Source organism: Centroberyx affinis, unplaced genomic scaffold, assembly GCF_046629955.1.
Source record: "Centroberyx affinis isolate AG114_WGS23_722 - 3 ecotype Tasmania unplaced genomic scaffold, CSIRO-AGI_Caff_v1 ptg002015l_1, whole genome shotgun sequence".
NCBI lineage: Eukaryota > Metazoa > Chordata > Actinopteri > Beryciformes > Berycidae > Centroberyx > Centroberyx affinis.
Window position 1 is genome coordinate 1 of NW_027280357.1, and position 25,819 is coordinate 25,819.

General features: G+C 42.9%; 1 protein-coding gene across 1 annotated transcript in view; it reads left to right on the forward strand.

Annotated features, from left to right (window-relative positions):
• Positions 1-13,145: 13,145 nt before the first annotated feature.
• LOC139653985 (nucleolar protein 4-like) overlaps positions 13,146-25,819 on the forward strand; it is an 82,334-nt gene continuing 69,660 nt past the window's right edge. Inside the window, 1 exon segment of the mRNA XM_071531005.1 lies at positions 13,146-13,266. Within this exon segment, the coding sequence (XP_071387106.1) occupies positions 13,146-13,266 (121 nt within the window).

A 25,819-nucleotide genomic window follows, 5' to 3' on the forward strand; every position in this document is an offset into this window, starting at 1 on the left:
GGCTCTACTTGTCTTCTTCCTCAGCATAAGGACAGTGTCTTGGTACTTTGGTATCAGGTGAAGAGTTCTGTTCCAAAGTGAGATATCGACTTTTTTACAAAATGTGACACGCGCTCTTATAAAACGACTTGCAGCGCAAAACTGAAATGAACGCTGATACTTTTTATAGGCAGCCTCAGTCAGAGAGGAAAGAGTAAAAAGTTATTGCCCTTTGTGAAAATGGAGTTACTACCGTTTTTTAACTAGACCTGAAAGATTAAAACCAATGTATTGCGACAGAACTCTTTTACCAAAGTACCAATACTTCATCTTTATGGTCAGGAAGAAACAAGTGGAGCCGATAGATTTCATCTGAGCTTCATGCCTGCTGTCTTGACTATTGAATCATTAACTCTGTCTTCTATTGAACTGTGTGATGAGCATGTCCACACAGGCCTGATCATCACGGTTGGTTGATTTGTTCATTTAACGAGGGGGTTGTGGTGCGTTGGCTTCTCCAGTAAAACATAATTTCTCCACTATAATTTCTGTTGACAGAGGGGCTTCCATCCCCCTCTCCCCCCCCTCCAGTGGGCTCTGTTCATAGGGGTGTGGGGGTGGGGAGTGTGTGTGTGTGTGTGTGTGTGTGTGTGTCAGGTCTTGGGTACTGGGTTGCTGCACAGGTCTGGAAATATATGGAAATATATATACGAATAAGGCAACTTTTTATTGTCTTTGATGTGGAAACTTGATTTGGCTTCACCACGAGTAACAAAGACATCATCAATACATATTAGATACATATACTGTAGATCAATACAAACCTTGTAAACGTAGACAAACAGTAAAAAACAGAATACGGTGCAGGTGAGGCCTTGGCTATCCCACCTCAACAAAATTGCAAGGACATTTCAGTTAATCCCTGGCTCGTGAAGCTAAATTTCTAATTTAATGATACAAATTGGGGAGGGAGGGGGTATACTGTATATGTTGAGTTTGGTTTAAAATCTTTACTGCACTAGGGACAAATAAACCTTTTAAAACATTATTTACTGGCCATTGGCATTCTAAAACGCCTCCCGGAAGGTGATAATTGAAACTCATGATGGTCATTGGTCATTTCCAAGTCTGGAAAAGTGTGGGAATTAGCCAAAAAGTCTGGAAACATGTGCAATCCACAAATGACCGCACATTTCCATTAGTCATAGACACACTGTCATTTCACATGTTATAATATCTGTTAAAAACAATAATGTTGAGCTATATAGTGATATGGCCAAGTCGTTATCAAGCTACTGTCTGGATCTGTCATGATGAACACCGACCAAAATCTTCAAACCCAGCCAAAAAAATGGAGGTTTGGAAATTAAGGTTTTGGGAGTGGATGGACGAGCAAGAGAGACAGAGAGTTGGAAAGAGAGAGAGAGAGACGTAGAGAGAGAGAGAGAATGTGTGTCTCTGGAAGGAGAAAGGAGGTTATTTTAATTCCCCCCCCCCGCCCCCCGTAGGATTTCAGAGTTTTTGGACCATTGATTTTAAATGAAGTTTCCTCTTTTCCTGTCCCCCCCCCCCCTCCTATTATTTCCTGCCATGATGTGCTGATCACATCACTGGAGAGGAGATGGGAGGGGTGGGGAGGGCTGGGGAGGGGTGGGGGGGTAGAGGATGAATTAGGAAGGGAGGAGGTGATGGAGGAGGAGGAGGAGGAGGAGGAGGGAAAGAGGGGCGTGAACGGAAGAGAAAAAAGGGGGCAGATGGAAGATAAAGCCTGATTTAGGAAGGAAGGAGTTGATGGGAGAGGAAGACGAGGAGGAGAGGAGTGAGGAGATGAGACGAGGACGAGGAGAGGAAGAAGAGGAGGAGGAAGAGGAGCGGAAGGGTGTGAGCGGAAGAGTGGAGATGAGAGGAGAGATGCTTGCTTCCTTCCGTCTGTCTGGTGGCTAACCTGATTAGCTTAGCAACGCTAACAGGACCAGATCCAGCTGCTCTGCTCTGCTGTGGGAACACACACACACACACACACGCACACACACACGCACACACACACACACACACACACACACACACACACACACACACACACATTCAGTAATACAATGGTTTCTAGGCATACACATACACGCGCATGAACACACACAGCGATACACTTTTCTATGTGCACATACTCACAGAGTAGTAACTGCTTTTTGCACTGCTTTTTACACACACACACACACACACACACATATGCACACACTGTATTGCACCTCTTCCTACACACACACACATACACACACCACACACACTCACATACAGTAATGTGCAAACACACTGTAATGCTTTATGTGCACACAACACACACTACCCAACACACACACACACGCATTCAGTAATACAATGGTTTCTAGGCACACACACATACACACACACACATACACACACATAAACACACACAGCGATACACTTTTCTATGTACACATACTCACACAGAGTAATACACTGCTTTCTCTCTGCACACACACACACACACACTATAATGCACTGCTTTTTACACACACACACACACACATGTACACACTATAATACACTTCTTTCTATGCACACAGACCCACATACACGCACACAATGTATTGCACCTCTTCCTACACACACACACACACACTCACATACAGTAATGTGCAAACACACTGTAATGCTTTCTGTGCACACAACACACACAAACACACACACACACACACACACACACACACATTCAATAATACAATGGTTTCTAGGCACACACACATACACACACACACACACATAAACACACACTCACATACAGTAATGTGCAAACACACTGTAATGCTTTCTGTGCACACAACACACACTACCCAACACACACACACACACACACACACACACAGGCAGAGATAATGCAGGGAGCAGATGAAGCAGAATGGATAAAGCCTCAGTCTTTGTGTGACTGCTGCTCCTCAGTCGTTCAGATATGCAAAGTTTGAAGTCTCATCCATCATCTAACCAGCTGCGATTCAGACTACAAACAACAAAAAACAACAACAACAACACGCTGTCTCTCCTCCCAGCAAATATTTTCACAATACATTTCCGTGTGATGCAAAATTGATTTTCTGCAAAACGTCCTCAGTATGTATCGTACGCTGCAGTGTAGCTGTAGATAGCAGCTTCTTCTTCTTCTTCTGAATAATCTGTCATGACTCATCCTCCTTCTCTCTCTCTTTCTCTCTCTCTCTCTCTCCCTCTCTCTCTCTACTTATTTTACTCCCTATACCTCCTTATACTCACTTCCCTTCTCCCCCTCTTTCTCCTCTTCCATTGTCTGCTCTTACTCACCCTCTTCTTCTACCCTTTCCCTCCCTCCTTCCTCTAGTTTCCTCCTCCTGCTCCACTGGCCATAACTTCTGCTGTTCCCCCCTCTTCTTCTTCTCCCTCTCTACTGGCCATAACTATGGTTTCTCCTCTTCTTCTTCTTCTTCTCCTCTGTTCATCTTCTTCTACTCCTTTACTGCATCTCTTTTCCAGTCACTTTATGTACAGCTGACATTAGCCTCCTCCTCTTCCTCCTGCTCCCTCTCCTCCTCATTCCTCTCGTCTCATCCTTTTGCTTCAGCTGCTGCTCCTCCTCTTCTTCTTCTACTCTTTCTGCCACCTCCTCCTCCTCCTCCTATTCTTCCTCTTCATCTTCATCTTCCTCTTCTTCCTCTTTGTCTTCCTCCTCCTCTTCCTCTTTGTCTTCCTTCTCCTCATTTTCCTCCTCCTCTTCCTCCTCCTCTTCCTATTGTCTTCTCTGTCCCTGTTATTGAAGCCTGGCCCTTGCTCCTTCATGGATGTTTGAGCATTAGCTGTTCCTCTCACCTCCACTCTGGTAAAAATAGACAATAGAGAATAGAGGCTGTTAATTATTCATTTGAGGAGGCTTTTGCTGCTCTGCACCTCTCACAATCTTCATCATCAACATCATCATCATCATCATCGCTGTCTGTTTGTATGGCTCGGCTCATGCAGCTGAGAGCAGCAGCCAGATGTTAAGACTAATTTAGAGCCTGGTGCGGTTCAGTAGCTCAGTTTGTGTCGAGTTTCACAAAGAGCGCTTGATTTATCTAAAGCAAAGTTTGTATTTTGTTGAAAAGTAATTTTAAGAAACTTGCATGTAACTAACTGCCTGTCATCGCTCTCGTTACACTGTGGAGTTCAATTTGATTCATGAAAATTGCCAATCAGGTCAGTTTAACTTAACAGCTGCTGCGATGTGGACTGCAACTGACTTTCAAGCCTGCAGTTATTATTGTTATTATTTGTACGGAAATGCGTATGTTCATATCATTATATTGCTGTTGCATCAGGTGTTGGGATACCACCTTACTTTGTAATGTGTGTTAGATTACTTTTTTGTGATAACGTGTAACTTAACGTGTTAATTTTTCAATCCTGGTCATCCTGAGTTACTTTTTAAAATTATGATGTTGTTTCTCTTATTTTAGTCTCATCTGTTAGCGCACTTTTTATTTTAAAACATGGAAAGAAGTGAAAATCCCTCAGTATCTCATGCATTCAACATACTTCCGACTGAAAACATGCAATCTAAATCTGCTTGATGTAAATACGATTTGCTTACTGTTTTAAAACCAGAGCAACAATCTTGAATTGCATTGAAGTGACTGACAACAAACTTGGCAGCACCAGATGTATTACTATGGCCTGTTTTTGAAGTGGGGAACGCAAAAAATACTCTTAACAAGTTAATTTAATAATGAGTATAACTTTATAACATAAATAGTTACTTTAGGTAAGGTAAATAACTAAGTTAATTCATTAATTACTTACTAAAAGTAACAGAGACTGAGAATGAGAGACAAATGGAGACAATTAGAGAGACAGAGAGACAGTGATAGTCACAGAGAGAGAGAGAGAGTCTGAGATAAACACAGACGGAGAGAAACAAAGACAGAGAAAGACGGATGGAAACCACAGCAGAGAAACAGAGAGACTCTCAGATCCCAGGCGACAGGAGTGTGTTATCGAGTCGGTCAGATCGCTCTAACTCCTGTTTGTGTGTTAATCTATCAGGCAGGAACGCTGCTGTTCATCTGTATGCAGATGAGGACAGCTCATTACCTAGACCATTAATAAACAACACACACACACACACACACTAAAGACCTGCAGCACTCTGTAACGTGGCTGACGGGGAGAGAGAGTATGAGAGGAGAGGAAAGAAAGGAAGAAAGAGGAGAGAAGAGTGGGTGTGAGGGAGCAATGGGGAAGAGAGCTGTCCGCTTTGGTCTCAATTAGAAATGTTAACAATCAGGCTGAGAAACTTAAAGGGGCGTGAAGTAATCTATAACCTCTACAACATCACCAAGTCTCTGGCACTGATCTACGGTGGCCTGTAATTAACACAAACAATAAAGTCACATTTGTAAAGCCAGGTAATTAGAGCAGAGATCCAACAGAAACATCTAGTGCAGAGGGAATGTATCACCATGCTAAACACTGGAATAATAATAATAATAATACTGCTTTTCTGGCTTGAAAACAAAATGTCTCGATTGCCTGGAAAGTGAGTTTTGAAAGCCAAATAATCACTGAGTCATTGGTATTGATCAACAACCCCATCAACCCCCACAGATATATTACTATCACTTGGTGCAATGGGGCAGTAAACATCAGACTTATTGCCCCTTAAACTTTTTTATCCACTTGATGGGTGATTCCAGACTTTACCATGTAACTAGGCAAAAAAGATTTTAGAATAGGATCAAAATGTTAAACAGTGGTTAGTTATCTGTCAAAGTAGCTGGTAGAGTAAACAGCTATCGTTTACAGCTATTACAGCTATTTACATTTATCGTTATAATGTACAAGCAGTTGGCCAGGTGTTGCTGGTAATATTCTGCTCTGCTAATAATGTTACCATTTTAGGTAAATCAGAACAAGAGTCTGTGGAAGGAGAGGAGCCAATTAAACTTCACAATGTCAAGATACGCCTCTCTACATTCGAACAAGTCGTTCACTGCATATTCCTGAATGATCTGAGTAAAGGAGTGCTGATCAGAGACTGGTTTCTCAATTTAGCCGGAGAGAAGATGAAGATAAATGTTCTCACGCTCCTTTTCCGAGAAGCTTTATGAAAGCAAAGTCAGATAGATTCTCGGTTAGATAGCCTCCATTGGTCTAATTGGAATCTCTATTCTCCCAGCCTGCACCCTCAACAAAGAGATGTAGGCTAACCAGTTATTATGGCATTCAGATTATATGGTAATTGAAAATGAGGTAATGTGGGCCGGGGATGATAGTAATTGAAAAGGAATTAAGAGGAGATTAAACCAAGGTCTTATTAGATCATTTGCTCTGGGTTGATTCATGCGCCTGGCTGTGGTAAATTAACCAGGCCTCAGTATATTCTCTGAGCTGTTGAACATGTCTAGCTGTAGTTTTCTGGGCCCAAACTCAACTGCAATGTCTGTGAAATTGAAGGGCCTGGAACCTGGGGCCTGGAAACCTTCAGTGACTCCATTTTTACTTCCTGGAATTACATTTTGTTGCGAAGCAAAATTAGCCAACAGTCCGCTCAGGCAGAATTGAGAACTACAGGGGGCCTTGACTGCTTGACTGCTTTGAGAGGCTCAATCAGCATCCTGATAGCAGACTCTAACCCTAAGGTAGTGTGTCCACCAAAGCGTTTTTTCCCAGCTGAAAGCACCCAGCTGGGAGCGCTTGAGAGCACTTTGGAGGCGCAGCGTTTTTTCAGCTGAGACGCTTTGGTTGCTATGATACGGAATATCCGCGAAAGTAAAAATGTCGGCACAAAGTAGAGTACTTGCTCTGGCCCTCGCTCTGCATGAAGGGAAGGCTGAAGCACGCAGGGAGAGAGGACGGACCCGCCGGTCTATGTGGGTTCATGAGATTTTGTGGGCGAGGAAACATCTCGGCGAGTTCCATCGTTCGGTTCAAGAGCTGAAGTTGGACGGAGCCCGGTTCAAGGAGTACTTTCGTATGAGCAGGACACAGTTTGAAGTGTTGCTCCGGAAAATTGGACCTTCCATATCAAGGAGAGACACAAGTATATACAGACATGGTGACTCAGAGACCAGCAGTATTAATTTCTCCTCCATTGTTGTCGTTGTACATGTAGGATGTGACGGTCGGTCTTTGTGATATTTGTCCCGCCCCTCCTCCACTGTGATTGGACGGCTGGGTAAAAAGTGACAGTGACGAGCACAGCGTTTTACACAAAGTTGAACATTTTTCAACTCTCTGCGACCAGAAAAAAACGCCAAACCTGCAGACGCTCAGCGCCTCGTCACTCTGCTGGCGTTTGTAGCATAGTGTGAATACGCAGCGCTCCCATTGCAAACAATTCAAAAAATACGGTGGCCTCAGGAAAAAACCCTTTGGTGGACACGCCCCCTAAGGCTCTGTTCACACTACAGCTGAAAGTGTCCCTTTTTTCCCCTCATGTGACTCAGATCTGATCATTTCTAACTGGTGTGAACAGCAGTAAGCATTTTTGCAATTCCGATCTGGACCACATGTGGTATAAAATCAGATCCTGAGCTCAAATCGGACTTTGTCAGCGTTGTCATGACAATAAGTAAATCTTACTTCATCTGTCTGAGACAGTTGCCATAATTTTGGCAGCTTGGCCTAGCCAGTATTAGCATGGAGGGCAATGAGACAACAATGGAAAGCTAAAAAGCGACTTATTTGTTGTTTGGCGAGAAGCGAAGGTACAAAAACAGATGTGACTTTTGTTGTTGTTATTCTGCGTCTTTTCAACATCGCTGACAGTTCTTTGGTACCATTATTCTATTGGTACCAGATATGGGTTACATACTAAAACAGATCATCCAAAAAAACTCACGAAGATATGCGGTGTGAACACAGCCTTATGAAAGAAAAAAAAATGAGCCATGTAGAACATTATCATGAAGCACTGGGAACTAGATAGAATGATTTGGACACAATTTTGTGAATTGTAAACCAAAACCGGAGCCACTCGTCACCACCGTCCACATCCCCAGCCGTCTGTTAGCGGCTGTTTTTCTTCTCCGGTGCGACGGCAACAACAGAAAATTGCGTTTTCTCCGTTACATCTGCCTTTCACAAACAAACGAACGCGGCATCGGAACAATCTAACAGCTGACATATTAGAGCGCCGCGACTGACGGGCGTCTCCAACTCGTGAACAGACTGACGATGAGGCTTTTACTGTGAATTGAGGCCTTTCTGATTTTAATGACACAGCTCTCTAGATAGCTTGGCTGTTTCCAGACCTACATGGCTGCTTCCTATTATTGTCGCTGTCTGCTGCCACGCCGGCTGGCTGGCTGCCTGTAGTGAGAAGGCTAATCCACAGTGACTCGCCCAGGGAAACACCTCCTCCGAGAATCCTCCCTAATGGACAGATATGGGTCAGCGCTGCCACATGGACTAGCTGCTGGAGCTAGAGAGATAGTAATATGTATAAAAGGCTTCGTTTTTTCTTTTAATGGACAGCATGGAGTCCCCTGCAGCGTTTTACCTTTTTAATTAATAGTGCAGTGACAGAAAAAAGAATAAAGATCAAGGTTTTCCGTTGATTTAAGAGAGGAGAAGACCACCAGCCAAACTTAGCTGGTAAGATTCACTGCTCTACTAGACACTTTTGCAGACAATAAACCATAATTTGAGGGTCTTATTCTATTCTAAAAATCTAGCTAACTAGTAAAATAATGTACACTACTAGTCAAAAGTTTGGACACACCACACTTTTCTTTATTTTTACTATTTTCCACATTTTATAATAACAGCAAAGACATCAAAACTATGAAATAACACAAATGGAATTATACAGCGACCAAAAAAAGTGTTAAACAAATAAAAACTATCTTATATTTTAGATTCTTTAAAGCAGCCGCCCTTTGCCTGGATGGAAAGGCAAAGGCTTCGGAAAAAAATTCATACATAGGATCAACTTCACAATTTATATTTATCAGTTAGCAGTGTTGGGCTCGTTAATCAAAAGCAAAATATTACAAACTGCTCGGTACTTATTTCAAAAGTAATTCTGTGATTGGTTGCATCCTCTCTTACCTTCAAAAATCAGGAAATACTCCCGCCCAGAGAAAGTAATCTTTTCTGACATTTCTCATCTTAAAGCTAGACCGCGACCAATTATGAGGAAAACAAATTGGGAGATGGGTGTAGGATATAGTTTTGGGGTATTTCAACCTCAGTTTGATAATTAGAGGAGGTAATAACAAAAGTAAGAAGAACGCTTTTTGATTGCTGGACTAGGCTGGACTTTGAAATACCAGCTGACTACTTGTGGGCTGGGAAATTTACTGTCCCCGATCATCAGATGGATGGGAGTAACTTCAGCCACAAGTCACATGGCAAACAAACTAGTAAAATAGTGAGAGTCTCTGTCTCCACGCTGAATGTCTCGCCTCCCGGGGAAAAAGCCTCTTATTGTAAATCTGGAGTTGTTCCAGAGAATAGCTTAGGGCTTATCTACTCCCCCCTCGCCCCCCCTCCCAAAACCTCCTCCACAAACTTAATGACCCCCTCACACCTCCTGTACACCTCCTCATCCATAGTCGACTCCCATGTTCCCCTGTTAGTTTTCCCATTATACAGAACCAGGCTGGAAACAGAGCTAGGTTGGAGTTAGGTTTTTGGGTTTGGTTCCCTATTATGGTTCTAGTATAGCTATCCTAGTGTTTTATCAGTGACACTATGCTTTCACTGCTTTAATGCAAACTCTAAACATTGGGCCTATATATTTGATTGAGATGAAGGTGAAATTGAGCTCAGTTATCAATTGGAAAAAATATATATATGTACATGATACAAGAAACATGAGAAAGAAGCGCTGCTTGGATCTGGTCAGTGTGTAGGGAAACAGCTGCCAAATCAACAACTTGCAGGAGATAATCAGTGAAAAAAAATTATAAAATAAAGATAAAACAAAGATTATTGTAGTGGCTCCCTATTTAAATGACTCATATGGAAATATGGAGCCACTACAAGAAAAGCTGCACACGTTTTGATTTTTTAATTATACGTTTGCATTTTCTAGATCAGTGTAATGCAGTTTCAGCTACTACTGTTGAATGAATCTAGAAGTCCAGTCCCTCTGTGTCCAGATCTATAGTTCAGTTTCTGAAACATATACACACACACATGGAGAGGGGGGGGGTCTAACAGGAAAACACACTAGCAGTGAACACACTTGTCTTTGTTGATTCCCATCCAAACCTTTTTTTTTTTTTAATGAATTAGTATGGAGTGCGAGGGTCGGAGCCGCCGCTCCCGCTCTGTAGATAAAAGAAAATTCTTCCAAGCAGAAAATGTTTATTTAGCCCTTCATATTTTTGTCTCTCTCCGACTCTTATCTTCACCTCCGTTTCTGTCTGCGTGTCTGTTCATTTTTTTTTCATTTCTCCCTTTAACCTCTCCTGTTTTCAGAGCAATTCTCATTAATAGCTGAACATCTTTTCAGTGCGTACGGACTGTTGATGTATGCGTCGCACGGTGCGTTCCTGTTCGGCATTAGGAATGACATGTTTGTGAAATAAGCAGAAAACATTGCAAATCTCTCGCCTGTTTCGTGACGTCCATGTTATCAGGCTGCTTTCTCGTCTGTCTCTCTCTCCCTCTCTCTATTTGTCTGTCTTTCTTTCTGTCTATCCATTTTTATTTCTCTCTGTCTGTCTCTCTGTTTGCCTGTCTGTCTGCTGAGAGTTGTTAGAGCAACATCAGTAATGGAAAGGCCAGTTTGCCATGGAGACACGTGGAGCAGGCAGCATGGGGGCCAGGCTGACTGACAGGGCCTGTGTGTGTGTGTGTGTGTGTGTGTGTGTGTGTGTGTGTGTGTGTGTGTAAAACCCACCAAGTTGGACTGAGTCAGTTGCTGGTTGACTTCCCAGCTCCAATGTCATCAGGGTCTTCGGCTCATTGTTCATTCTGCTCAGGTCGGCCCTAATCAGCAAAACATCTGATTTGTTCTTGATGAGTTGATGAGTAAGTGCGTGTGTGTGTGTGTGTGTGTGTGTGTGTGTATGTTAGAGAGAGAGAGAGAGTGAGAGAGAGAGGGAGAAAGAGAGAGAAATGTGTGTGTCGTACTAAAAGGCAGTTGTAGCACTCAGGACCTCATTACTGAGAGTGCAGGTCTCTTTAGATGCTGGTAACAGCTATAGAGGCGTGTGTGTGTGTATGTGTGTGCGTGCGTGCGTGCGTGCGTGTGTGTGTGTGTGTGTGTGTGTGTGTGTAGAATCAGCTCTGAGATGGGAATGCTGAAGAGTCAGGTCTCAGTGTGGAGACTTTGAAATAGGACTGATGGCTGGGATGAGCCTCAGAGCCGAATATAGACAGATGTGTCTGGTAGCTCTTTCCTGGGAAAAATCCTCTGCCGCACAGGAAGTGATGCGTTTTACATTTCCGGTGTGTTTGGAATAAACAGAAGAAGAAGAACGGGGCAAAAATTGATATAAAAAACCCCACAACAACCAGAATTTCCAAATTACCACTTTAAAGTCGTAATCCAGAATTTAAGCAGCCATCTATCTTTGGGTATATTCACATATTTCAAGCATCTGACTTGTAGAAACTCATTTTAATTTCAGCTCTAATGTTTTTTAGAACAGTCTAATGCAGGCTGTTTTTTTTTTTACTTCCAGTGCGTACAAGCATTAAAAAAACCTTTTAAAGCCTCGAAACCGCGTGTAAAGCTGTCACACACCGTCTGCCCTTGTGTTAAAGGCAATGACAACAATGTTCAAAGTGAAAAAAGGAATCTCAGATCCAATAAATCACCATGTAAACAAAGCCAGCGGTGGGGCGATGGCGTATCAACAGGAGGCACCGCGTTGCAATGAAACAACGACGCCTTCACCAGCGGCTCTGACAGAAAACAATGCCGTGTGATGCCGCCGCACTTTGAAAAGTATGAGCAGATTTCAGTGGAAAGCAAATTCCTCAAAGCATCGGCGGGGGAAGACGAGTCGGAGGGCGTAGCGTTGGTTGGCGACGTCTCAGCGTGACGTTCCTGCTGCTAGCGACGCCTCCAGGTACGCGGAGCGAGCAGCCGGCTGACATGTTGTGTTCAATTTGCCCGCCTGCCTTTCCCCTGTCTCGTGTCTCTTGTTTTCCTTTTGATGTTTGGGGGGGGGGGGGTGAACCTGGCGGAGCTGCTGTCACGGCTGCTGACACTGATGTGCGGCGGTAAATGAAGAGATTAGAGAACCGCTTAAAAAGGGCGGGCGAACTCCCGTTTCATTCATGAAGAGATGGCTAATCTGAGTTTAGGCGGATTTACATTTTGTTTTAGGATCGCAGCAAATCAACAATAATACTGTTTTATTACTGTGTCAGTGTGGTTTATTTGCCTGCTGCCCAAACTTCATCACCTCTTTACACTCTTTTTCTCTCTCTTTATTCCTTTATTCTGCTTTTTAGGGCTGCAACTAACGATTATTTTCATTGTCGATTATTTTCTCGATTAATCGATTAGTTGTTTGGTCTATAAAATGTCAGAAAATGGTGAAAAATGTGGATCAGTGTTTCCCAAAGCCCAAGATGACGTCCTCAAATGTCTTGTTTTGTCCACAACCCAAAGATATTCAGTTTACTGTCATAGAGGAGGAAAGAAACCAGAAAATATTCACATTTAAGAAGCTGGAATCAGAGAATTTTGACTTATTTTTCTTAAAAAATTACTCAAACCGATTAATCGATTATCGAAATAGTTGGCGATTAATTTAATAGTTGACAACTAATCGATTAATCGATTAATTGTTGCAGCTCTACTTCTTTTCCTTTTCTTTTCGGTTTCTTTTAATATTCTTTTACTTATTTTCTACTTTCCCCCCTATTTATTTAACAGTATTACTTTACCTATTGATTTGTTTGTATTGTTTTGTTCTTTCTACATTTTTTGGGGATTTGATTACACCATATTGTAATGATTGTTATTAAGGGAGACACTCCATAAGCCCCTCTGGGTTTCTTTGGTCTTCCTTGCACATGCTCTTTATGATGTTGGTATACATTATGGATATTTTGTTTGAATTACTCTTTTGTGCTAAATAAAAAAAATAAAAAAAAAGCTAGAAAATGACCCTCTCTCCTACCTCCCCTCTGACCAGGATGACAGTTCTCTGAGCAGCGAGGAGGAGGCAGAGATGAGCGAGCCCACATGGCTAGCAGCTGATCTGGGAGCAGCGTCGGACCTGAGCCCGCCGAGCCGAGGAGGAGAGAGGATGCGCCACAGCTCCCAGAACACACACAGCAAGGAGGACGACGGTAAGGACCCGGCGCTTTTAAACTTGATATCGCCGGCTGTGGGAGGAAGACCTTGCATCTCCAAACTCTGTGTCAGCTTTTCAGGAAGTGAGAAAAGCAGCCTTCTGTTTTAGCTCAAATACTTGTATCTCCGAGGCTATCCAATGGGTTTTGAAAGGGTTTCATATTAAGTCCTGAGGGTCGCAGAATTTTCCCAACCCATAGAAGAGAATGTAATCTTTGAAATGAAGAACAAGTTGCTATGTGTAACATGAAAGGCTCTTCCAACATGTTTATCCTCTTCGGTAAAGCCAAAGAGAAAACAAATGCATGCAGGTTGGGGGCAAAAGGGTTTATGGGAAATGTAGTCTTAGTTTATAGAAACACTCACACTAACAATATGTGAGATGGAGGCTACCAATCGTCTCCACCATGCTCTCATTCGTTAATAATACGGTAATTATACCAAGCTGCCACAATTAATTTGACATGATATATTGATGTAACAGATTGAGAGTGATATATTGATGGAATGATAGCATCTTTAAAACATGACATGAAATTGCCAATGTTGGGAGTTGCAAGGTTTTCACACGGCAACCGCAATCTGCTTTTGTTGGCATGAGTGTTACAGGAGCAGCACTGCCAAAGCTTCTGAATACAATGGGAATTACAGGAAATGTGTGTGTGTGTGTGTGTGTGTGTGTGTGTGTGTGCGGTGCAGTACTCTACTAGCGCTGTCTCTCGGTTCACTCTCTTGTTCAGTTAGTCTCTCTCTCTCTCTCTCTCTCTCTCTCCAAGTATTTCTCTTACTCTCTCCCTCATCTCTCTCTCTCTGTGGCTCCTGCCCTTCTCACACTCTCTTGCACTCTCTTGTCTTTATCTTTCTCTCTCTTCCTTCCCTCTATCACTATTTTCAGTTTCCCACTGGCCATGAATCCCTTGAATATCGCTGAATTTTGAGAGGGGTTTTCCAGACAGGGAGAGTCAGGGAATTTGATTAATTATCCTGGGAAGTCAGGGAATATCAGGGAACTTATTTGTTATGTATTTTCCAAAATGTTTCCGCACATTTCTTCCATCAGACTTTCTGGTTTTCAGCCCAACTGGAGGGGAAACCAGACTGTTGTTAAACCTTTAGAAAAAAATATTAACAAACCAAGAAGAAATTAAATGTTTAGGTCATGGAGGCGCTCAGATGTGGTTATGGAAAGTCATGGAAAAATCCTGGAATTTCACACCAAGGCCTTGATGGGAACGCCTTTGTTTTTCTCTCTCTTTTCGACTCAGTCCCTTACTCTTTCACTGTCGCTCTTTTCCCCTTTTCTCTCTCTCTCTCTCTCTCTCTCTCTCTCTCTCGCACCCTGCTGTCTCCAACTCTTTCTATCTGTCAGTCTTCCCCCCGCCTCTCCTACTTTCTATTTGTCACTCTTCTCTCTCTTCCTCTCTCCCCCCCCTCTCTCTCTCTCTCTCTCTCTCTCTCTCTCTCTATCTCTCTCTCTCTATCTGTCACTCTTTTCTCTCTTCCCCTCTCTCTCTCTCTGTCATTCTTTTACCTCAATATATCCCTTTCTTCCTCCCTCCTCCCACCTTTCCTGCTTTCTACCTGTCACTCCACTCCATCTCTCTCACTTTCCCCACACTATATTCTCTCTTTCTTTCTGCCTGTCACACCCCTCTCTCTCTCTCTCTCTCTCTCTTTCTCTCTCTCTCTCTCTCTCTCTCTCTCTCTCTCTCTTTCAAAGTGATTGCATTGAAAGGCTTCCTGCTGTGAGGAGTGCTCACTTTGAAGGCAGCCGTACGGCTGCAAGGATACGCCAATTACCAGCTACTGTACCTAGTGGCTCTGTGTGTGTGTGTGTGTGTGTGTGTGTGTGTGTGTGTGCTTGTATCTGTACATATGAGTTTGCCCATGGATATTTGTACGGTACTGTACTTGCCCAATACAGTATTTGTATGCGCACTCATGTTTATTACTGGAGTCACTGGTGTGTGTGTGAGTGTGTGTGTGTATATGTGTGTGTTTCTCTGCCACTCCTTTAAGCTGTTAGTGAGCAGAGAGAGCAGGGCAGTGTACTGAATCAAGCCCAGCTCTGTTTGTGTGTGTGTGTGTGTGTGTGTGTGTGTGTGTGTAAGCTGATGTGAGTGGAGTGGAAGGGCCAGTGCCAGGCGAGAGGAGATGCTCCAACCAATCTGGATCAAGATCTCTCTCTCTCTCTCTCTCTCTCTCTCTCTCTCTCTCTCTCTCTCTCTCTCTCTCTCTCCCTCTCTCCCCCCCCCTCTCTCTCTCACTCTCTCTCTCTCTCTCTCTCTCTGTCTCTCTCCTTCTGCCACTTCTGCTGGATGGGGGATGATGAAGTGAGGAGAGGAGGAATGAGAGGATGAGTGGTAATCCTCGAGTTCCTCGCGTTTTTATTTAAGCGCACATCGCTGTGGTGTTTCTGCACTGCACTTCCCACAGATCACCTGTCAATCACACAGTGTGGGCGGAGCTTGGATTTTCTGTTGATGCAGTTTGAGTTTTTCTCTTTTCTCTGTCTGTTCAGCCATGGTGGCTATCACTGCTCATGCTAACTACCCAGTTCTTCTTCTTCTGTTTATTCCAAACAAACCAGAAACGTAAAACGCATCACTTCCTGTGCAGCAGAGGATTTTTCCCAGGAAAGAGCTACCAGGCACCGGCTGTTTAGAACAGACCGAGGAAAAGATTTCTGAACTGGATATAGGTTGTGTTATATCAATCAGAGATAGAGAGTACAAAAACAGATATATATTCATATGAAAATGTTGCTGATTATTACTTTAAGGAGAGAGATAAGGAGATGGGATCAGGTTGGAGGAAGAGAGAGTGTGGGAGGAAGAGGAGGACGAAACGGGAGTGGCAAAAGATGATGAGTGAGGTTTGTTTGGAAGGAAGGAAGGGGGGATGGGGAGAAGAAGAAGAGGAGAGAGGAGGGATGAAAGAGAGATGAGAGGAGGAAGAGGAAGAGAGAGGGGGAAGGGAGGATGGGGAAGGAAGAGAGCGTTGAATGAAACTGGCATGAGATAAGAAGAAGAAGAGAGGATGGGTTGATAGAAAGGTAGAGGGATAGAGGAGGCGAGCAAGGGAGGGGCACGACAGAAACTGTGTGTGTGTGTGTGTGTGTGTGTGTGTGTGTCCAGCTACTGTAGGTGACAGAGTGTATAAGGTCTTGCCATTAAAAGGTCACCCTGCTCCCCTCTCCACATATAGAAGGCAGTGGAGGGTTGTAGGCGTCCAAATGTCACAACACTCAGAGCTGAGAGGCAGCAGAAGTGACTTTCCCACTCAATTAGACTCCAAACCAGGAAAGCAGACAGCCGGCTGCAATGCTCCTTATTTCTAATGTGTATGAGTGACTTTTTAATGTATAAAACACTCGGGTTGGGCGCTGTTTTGGAGCGGAGGGCTGAATTTCTGGCTGGATAGATGAATTTATCTGATTAATAACAGAAAGAAAGAGGGGATGAGGGGTGTTCAGTTTCTCACCGGGCTTGAAAATGCTTGAAAGTTTATGGATTTGAGAAAAAAGAAGGCTGTTTTTGAAAATGAATGGATGGCTTTGAATGTACTTGATGTTTTTTTTTATTCAAATACAGCATCCAAATTGATCAATATGTCTCCGCTGTCTAGACTTCGGTCTTACGTTGATATAGCAGCAGTTTTAAAATTAAGATCATGAGTAAAACATGAAGCCACTAGAGCTGAACGAGTCATACAAAAAAAAAAAATCGAAATTGCAATATCAACTTCTGCAATTTCCAAATCACAGAGGCTGTAATTAATCACTTAAGAGAGAGAGAGAGGTGTTCAAAATGGATTTGTGCACAAGGTGTTTTAGAGCTGCAGGTAATCTTTGGTCTGTGAATCAAAACCTTTCATCATTCTCAAACTGAGTAAATCCTGCACACTGGCATCTAATTTTTTTTAACAAAATCCCCTTTTTTTTTAGAACAATTTTAAAGTTCTAAAGAGTTTCTGCCACTATCTTTGAGCTGTAATGTCTTCATTTTGACCGATGTCACGTTTTACCCCAAAACTTCAACGTGAGTCCTTGAATTTAACAAAACAAGACGCTTGAAAGTCAATTAAGTTTTTCAATTTGATGTCCGCTGACTATGGGAAACCCTCGCTGTTACTAATTAGCTTCATTTCAGTAGTTTTTGTAATGACTAAACACACGTTCCCACCTCTTGTTTTAGCACGCAGCGCTGAACAGATGCCTGTGAGCAGCACTGGCCTCCTGCTGTTCCTGTATACCAGACTTTTGAAAAACCTGTTTGAAGTGCGGCGCTCGTTCAGTAAAAAGCTGAAATATTTTTAACTTCTAGCGCTCGGCTCTCTTAGCAATAAAAAAAAAAAAAAAAAACCTGCCAGGCCCCCGGCGCTGTGGGGATCTCACAGGCAGCAGGTCCTTCTCCACTGAAAATAAGGAGATGAAGGAGCCGGAGCTGCAGGTTTGGACACCCAGCCAGAGAGTTCATGCTTGATCTGGCTCCCAGAGTTAATATCAGGTGGATGTTTTTCCTAACCAGCAAGCTGTCAGGACATTTAACAGGAGCAGGCAGCTCATCTCGGCGCAGCAGATGGTCGGCCACACACACACACACACACGCACACACACACACGCTCATACTCACAAACACACAGCACACTGAGGGGAGTAGCAAGCGCACACATACTATTTTTCAAAGGCATACACAGTCCACTCTCCTTCTATCCACACACACACACACACTCTCTCTCTCTCTCTCTCACACACACACACACACACACTCTCTCTCTGACACACACACACACACACACACTCACACACGCGCGCCCATGTCCAGCTCAGAGAAGCAGCTAGTAAATCACTGTTAAGAGCTTCTGACCACCAGCTTGCTTTTCTTCTTCTCTCCCACTCCTTCAGCGGGAACTGAAGGAGAAAGCTCTTACTGTATGATGGTCCAGGCCGGTGGTTTTCACTGATGGGTCCACAAAACATGAGGGTTGCAGGTTGCAGGCTTCTTCTTCTTCCTTTTTTATTGCTCCGGCAGTAGCCTGGAGGTCAGATGAGTGTGTGTGTGTGTGTGTGTGTGTGACTGATAGGTCACCGGACGTATGAATGGAACTAACCAGGGTCTGAAATTAACATTATTACATGACATTATTTGTTTTTGGCGGAAAAATCAGTAAGCGTTTTGAGATGTTAAGATTTGAATTCCTCGGTTATGGTAGTATATAGGTTAAGTTCTGTTGCACTTCATGATGAATTACAGACCTGATCCATTGTATGTATAAGTGAGCCAAAAAGTAAAATTCAAACACATGGGTGTAGCTGTGTGAATGTGTGGCAGTGTGTGGCTGAAAACGAGCATTGCATGTTCAGTCCCTGCCCTGAATAAAGCTAGTTAGGCCAGTAATGCCACCTCATTTTTCAACTAATCAGTCATGATCTGTTCCTCTGTATTCTAGTCATACAGCTATTGATTTGAGCATGTTGCTTCCGAGAATGTCAGTTACCATGATGAATGAGCATCATTTCTCTACTGTCTCAACGATAGCCGCAGTTTCTGTTTTTCTTACTGGTGTTCAATGTTGGCACGGTCATTTAGGTACTGAGTGAGTTTCATGAACCTTTGTCCCTTGAAACTGATAAAAAAAACTTGCATCATTACAGCAGGATGTCTGTGGGGAAATGAGCATTGCTTCCTTCAGTCCTGAAAGCCTTTCTTTCTCTATATGTGGTTTTCATCCGGCAGCCATGATATGAAATATAAGTGGCAGGCCAGTGCAGTGCAGTATGGGTAACCTTGACTAGAGCTGTCACTGTGAATTTATTTAGCTAATGCTATAGGATCCAACCTTGGACAGAACCCATACTGGCTGGGTGGCAGGCTGGACTGCTGGTTGTATACCAGTCTACCTGCACCAACCCATAGGCTCATATGTAGCTATCTGAGGGGGCTTTGAGTGTGTGTGTGTGTGTGTGTGTGTGTGTGTGTGTGTGTGTGTGTGTGTGTGTGTGTGTACGCCTCTCCACACCACTCCGGCTCCAAGGGGCCTCACCCTCTACAAGTGGCCCCTCCACTGCCTCTCACTCCGGCTAGAGAGCTTCCCCTGATTCCCCCTGAAGCTCCAGAGAGACATCCACACCAGACCCACTCCACGCTGCTGACCTTCCCCGCCTGAGAGCCCCCTCTCTGGGGTAAGGCAGACCCGCGGGGCTGGGCCCTCCTCTCGCTCTGGGGAAGTGGGGCTAGTGATGAAGAGGACTTGTCAGAAGATGTAGCTGGCACTACAGGTCCTCTCCACAGGGGATCAGGGGGAGGGAGAGGAGAGAGGAGAGGATGGAGAGGGGAAGGGAAATGGAGAGGGAGGAAGAAGAGGGGAAAGGGAATGCATGGAAACAACAATGGGAAAGAGACAAAATGGTGGAGGATAGGGGTGGAGCGATATATTGATTTACTGAAATATTGGGCCGGTCAGTGTCGTCGACTCTAGATATTACACAGGTTCCTGCCAGCCTGTAAAATCTGCTATGATATTTTCTTTTCTTTCCAAATCTTACTTTTTGTAAATTTTTATGTGCATTAATTATTTGTTTAAAGGCCGTAATGTATCCCAGAGACTCCCATATACCATTGAATAGATGCAGTGTGTCACCCTGCTTTACTGCTTACCCTAAAAACAATTCATTATTATGGATTTCAGTGGAGAGTTTTAGTGTCCCATGATGGTCTACATGTTGTTTCAGAGGCTTCTCCACCCTGCAAAGAACCAAATTCTGTGGGGAACACTTAATACTTATCGATTTTTTTGGCATGAAAAAGGTCAAACTTAAAGATATTGAACATTGGCAGCAAATATCTTAAAAACCCATGTTGGTCGATCCCTAGTGGAAGAATAAAAAGGGAAGATAGAAGAGGTCAGAGAGAGAAAGATGTATCCTGACATCCCTGCATGCCTCTAGTCTCCTATATCCCCCTCTCTCTCTCTCTTTCTCCCTCCCTCCCTCCCTCTCTATCCATCCATCATTTATCAGGCTAGCTTTCAGCTCTGCCTGTATGTTCTGTATGTGCACAGATCAAATACAGGTCTCTCTCTAGGTAATTTTGTACTAACTCGCATCGAAAATTGCTGGTCGTAGGCTTGCATGCTGGTAAAATTTCCATCTTTCCATCTCTGTTGTCACTTAATTTGCGTCTTTTTAGATGCTCGAGGACTCGTGTTTTCCAGTCGGCAGATCAAATAAACCGCATCCCGTTTACAGTACAATAAGCCGGATTATCCCCATTACGAGAAAACCTGAATAAAATACCTGGGATATAGTAATATTATCTGGAGCGCTAAGGCAGCTGCGTACACCTAATCCCAAATAAGACCTTAACCGGGACCGGAGATATTATCCAGAATACTGTGCTTGTAAACACACAGCGCACAGCGTGGGCAGAGCAGAAAGACAGATACCTGATTTCAGATGCTGCTCAGAACAGAGCGAATGGCAAATAACGTCAATTCAAGCCCCGCATGGTTTACTTTTCAAACCTATAGATTCTCAATTCTTAGTTTAAAGTGCGGAGAGACGTGTGGGCAGATGACAAACACAAGCAGGCTGGTAAACAGGCACAGAGACACGTAGTTAAAGGTGCTAGTTGCAGCATTTTCAACATCAATAAATCATTACCACATAAATTTTGAAACATTAACTACTGTAAACAAACAGACCATCGGTGAGAAGATTGGCAGCCTGTACCGGCCTTCATGCTGCATTTTTCAATGTGCCACTACGTTTTTTTTTTCACTTCAAAACCTTTTATTCACTTTCAAAAAAAAATTTTTTCACCTCATAAAGATACAAAAATAACTCCTTAGTGGATTGCTTCACGGCACAATACAGGAACCACTTCACTTTGTAAGTTATAGACATTCTTTATTCATGTTCCACTATTTTAACTGCAGAGTTTCAAGCAGTTATCGACTTTTATACTTCCTCTTTCTCTTCAAAACAAACGTCGGGGAGGGGGGCCAAGTAATAATAACGATAATAATAAACGTTATTTATAGAGCACTTTTCAAAACACAGTTATGAGCTTTACAATTAAAAAGGGCATAAAATGAATCAATAAACACATATATGGTGAGACAACTGTAGAGTAAAATCCAGTGACTTAAATAGCTTGATACACTTTTTTTTTAAGTATAATTAAAAGAAATAAAATAAAACACAAATAAAAGTTAATGTAAAAGTGAGACGAACGAAGTGAGTCTTAAGGAGTGATTTGAAAGAAGACACTGAATTTGCTAACCTGATCTCTTCAAGTGGCAGCATCCTCTTTGGAACAGGGGTTTATGGGAAATGTGGTCTTTAAGTCACAAGGAAGCGGCATTTCGATGGTGTCTTGCGTCCGTAATTCAATGTATTTCCAGTAGAAACATGTTGTTTATTCTGGAGGAATCACTCAAAAGTGGGCAAAAAAAATCATCCCAGTCTCTGGAGACTCTCTCGCCGCTTGCATTGGCAGTGTCGATTCTCAACCTTTTTTATATCAAGGACTCCAAATGAAATACATATTAGAGCTACGGACCCCCATTTGATGAGATTTTGTCTCTCGGACTCAAATCGGAGAATATTTCTCTTGTCAGATATGATTTTGTCCAGAATTCCATGACTATCTGTGTTGTAGGTAGAGAAATAACAGTAAAGCTATGATCAAAACAGTCATTCTTCTACATTCTCTAATTGCATTAGCAATTAACATCAACAAAGCAGCCATTGTATCATCACACACAGCCATTACATACCACTATATACTGTATTACAAGCCATAACAGCCTATTAATTGATAACACACGTTTATATCTAATTTATCATCTGATGTGTGCTTTCTTCTCATCTCACAATACTGTATGATTTGGGTGACAGTATGTAAATCAATTTACTGTTACTTGAATAGAAATGAGACTTGCTGGAAAAAAAGGATGTTAATCACACATACGCATACAGATGTTATCATTATGAAACTCTGTTGAGATCTAACAGGCCTCTAGTGTAACATGGTGTGCTGAAAAGATTAAAGCTCCTAATGAAATCGCCCAAATCCCCTGTTTGATGTTGACTCATAAAAGTCTGTGTACGCATGTTTTAAAGCATGCATGGAGGTACGCTCCTTCCTGCCCACAATTTTATTTTGTGTGTGGAAAGTGGCGTATGAATATTTTTTTGTGCGTATTTATCGTGTAGGACTGCAGCCATGGTTAGGAAAAGGAAAAAGAAATGGGTTTGTTGGGTATGAATCGGTGTACCGTGATGCCACTTGTGTGTCTTTGAAGTTGCAGATTTTATAGGATATTATTTGTACAAATTTTTATGTACAATCAAAAATAGTAAAAAAAAGACACGCACATCCCAATACCCAATAGGGTGGGGAGTTGAAAAAGAGAGAGAGATCCGCACACCAAATAGCTCCCGTATAAAGGACTTTTATTTTCTGCTGCGTGACGTTTCGAGCACAAGGCTCTTCCTCATGAGGAAGATCTCTCTCTCTTTTTCTCTCTCTTTTTCTCTCTCTTTTTCATCTCTTTTTCAAATTTTTATGTACGCCATGAAATATGTTTTCCAGGAACGTAAAATGTATTGGATTTGATACAAAAAATACTTGAAAAATATATACATTTAGATTTTTTTGGTGTTTATTGATAAACAGGTGTATGATATGATATGGAGAATTACCTAACAAGTTGCAGAATTCATTTTTCATTTCATTTTAACTTTAATTTTTTTAGAAATGCAAAATGCTCCATGTAGCGCAATACAGAGAGGCAGAGATACAGGCAGCAAAGGCAGGCAGGGAGACGAGCAGACAGACAGACGGACAGACAGACAGACAGACAGACAGGCAGAGGACAGACAGACAGACAGACAGACAAAGACAGACAGACAGACAGGTATCAGGGCAGAAAGCAAGTAAGCAGTCAGGCAAACAGTCAGTCAGGCTGGAAGACGATGACCCACACATCAAAAGCAGGCAGACGGACAAATGAGCAGGAATGCAGATGAACAAACAGGCAGTCAGTCAGTCATTCAGTCATTCAGTCATTCAGTCAGTCAGTCATTCAGTCAGTCAGTCATTCAGTCAGTCATTCAGTCAGTCAGTCAGTCAGGCTGCTGTTAGGTGAACAGTCAGCAAGCAGGCAGAAAGTCAGCCAGGCTTGCAGGGAGGGAAGCTGTGATGTAGAGTAGAGAGGAGAGCCGTGTTTCCCTCCCTGCCTGCCTGCCTCACTCTCCCCTCAGGGACCGAGCCACTGCTGGAGACACACACACTCACACACACACACACACACACACACACACACACACGCATACACACACACACATAATCACGTTTGTGTACGTACAAGTATACTCACACTCGGAGGCTGCACGTCTTACAATCTCTCTCATATACACACACACACACACACACTTGCACGTAGTAGTGTGTATATACAGTATGTGTACACACACTTGGCTCACAATCCTGACACACACACACACACACACACTCACTCTTACACACACACACACACACACACACACACACGCCCTGCCGTTGGTACTGTAGGCCAGCGGTCTAATGTGTTGAAGCGGTGCAGCAGAGGAAAGTAGGGCAGTGGGAAACAAACGATGGGATGACTTTGATCCCCCCCCCCCTACACACACACACACACACACACACACACACACACACCCCACCTCCCCCAGAGCAGAATGGAGGGATGGAGGAAGGGATGGGATGAAGGGGAAAAAGGGAGAGAGGGGCTGAAGTAGGCATGGATATGGAGGGATGGAGGTCAGGCGTTCAGCTAAATACAGAGGAGAGGAGAGAGCGTTGGATTATCTCATCCTCAGCCCCCTCCGGTCACAGAGGAGGGACGGGGCTAGTAAACTAGAGTGGATGCTACTGGACGGAGGCCAGCAGATTGAGAGAAAACAGCATAGTTTTTCTTTTTAAGTGTAAAGAAAAAAACGTATAATGAACTTAATACAGGAAAATGTATGTGAGACAGCACTGGAAAATTCTTATTTCCATTTCATTTTAGTACATTTTACATTCAGAGTGACTTACAGTGACTGCAACAATAGAATAACCTTCCATTTCTATATCACAAGCATTAGAAACAAGCAGTAGTAAGGAGTGCACAGGGTCAGGGCCACGGTGCCTTGGTAATATTCCTGAGAGAGAAGTGCAGCAAAATTAGAGCTGAGCAGTGAGGTAGGAGGCAGCTTGTTTTCTGTTTTTTTGTTGTTTTTTTTGATGAGAGGAAATTAGAGCACAGTACAGGAGGAAGATGTGACTCAGAGGATCGAGGGAGACGTGAGAGACTGGAGTTTACAGCCAGGAACAGATGATGACGAGCGACTCTGCTGTTTCTGACTGGAGCAGGAAGATTTGTTTCACCTTTCGAAGGAGCCGATAATCCTCTGTGTGTATTAACCCAAGATGTGACTGTGTGGCAGGTTCGGTTTACTTGGAAATGAATGTAATAGTTATTTTGACTTTTGATTTTCCTAATATTTGAACCAAATGACAAGGCACACCCGAGCTCGCTGTGAGGTAGAGCTGAACAATTAATCGGAAAAAAAAATCAAAATCGCAATATGAATAATTTCTAAAAATGCAGAGGCTGCAATTAATTTTGATTTTATTAAAGATCCCCATTAGCTGGTGCCATAGAAACCAGCTAGTCTAAAACACATACAAAAACAATCACAAATAATACAAAAATTAAAAACCAGAAGTCAACACACAATAGATAATAAACCAACCAACAAATGACACAATAATCAGAAATATGATGAGAAGTCACTAATTACAAATAAAACTAACAAGTAAGACACCTGAGATGGCATACAAAGCAAAACAAAACCACACAGCCAGCCAAACAAATTACAGTCTTAGATAAGGTTTGAGTTTCTTTTTGAAAGCCGATTTACTACACATGCAGCAGAGATATCGAGGCATGTTATTCCAGAGAGATATTGATCTATAAAAGGTCGCAGTAAAGCATTAGTTCTCGGGCGAGGCAGTACAAGCTGACCATTGCTGGACCCTCTAGTGTTATGATCATGCACAGTATTACTATAAACAAATTGTTCCAACAAGAAAACAGGCGTTTTACTACTAATGACCGACTTGAACAATACGAGTGTCCAAACTGGATTTCTGAACAAGGAGTTTTAGTGCTGCAGGAAACCTTTCATCATACTCAAACTCAGTAAATCCCACACACATCTTCACTTTCCTTTGAACCTTTTTTCCAGTTCTAAAAGAATATGACATGGAAACCTTTGCAATATTCTGTCAAATAATCGCAATTCGATTTTTTTCTAGCTCTAGTCTGAGGCTTCCTTGTGTTGTGTGAGGAATGGAACGAGAAGAGAGACTACTGTATGTTTTTTTTTTTTCTCAGATGTTTCAAAAATAGCCAGTAGGCTAGCTAGCATGGCTGCCTGTCTGACTGACTGGTTGTCTGACTAATTGGCCTTACTGGCAGAGTAACTGACGTCCTTATTGGCTGACTGTGTGACTT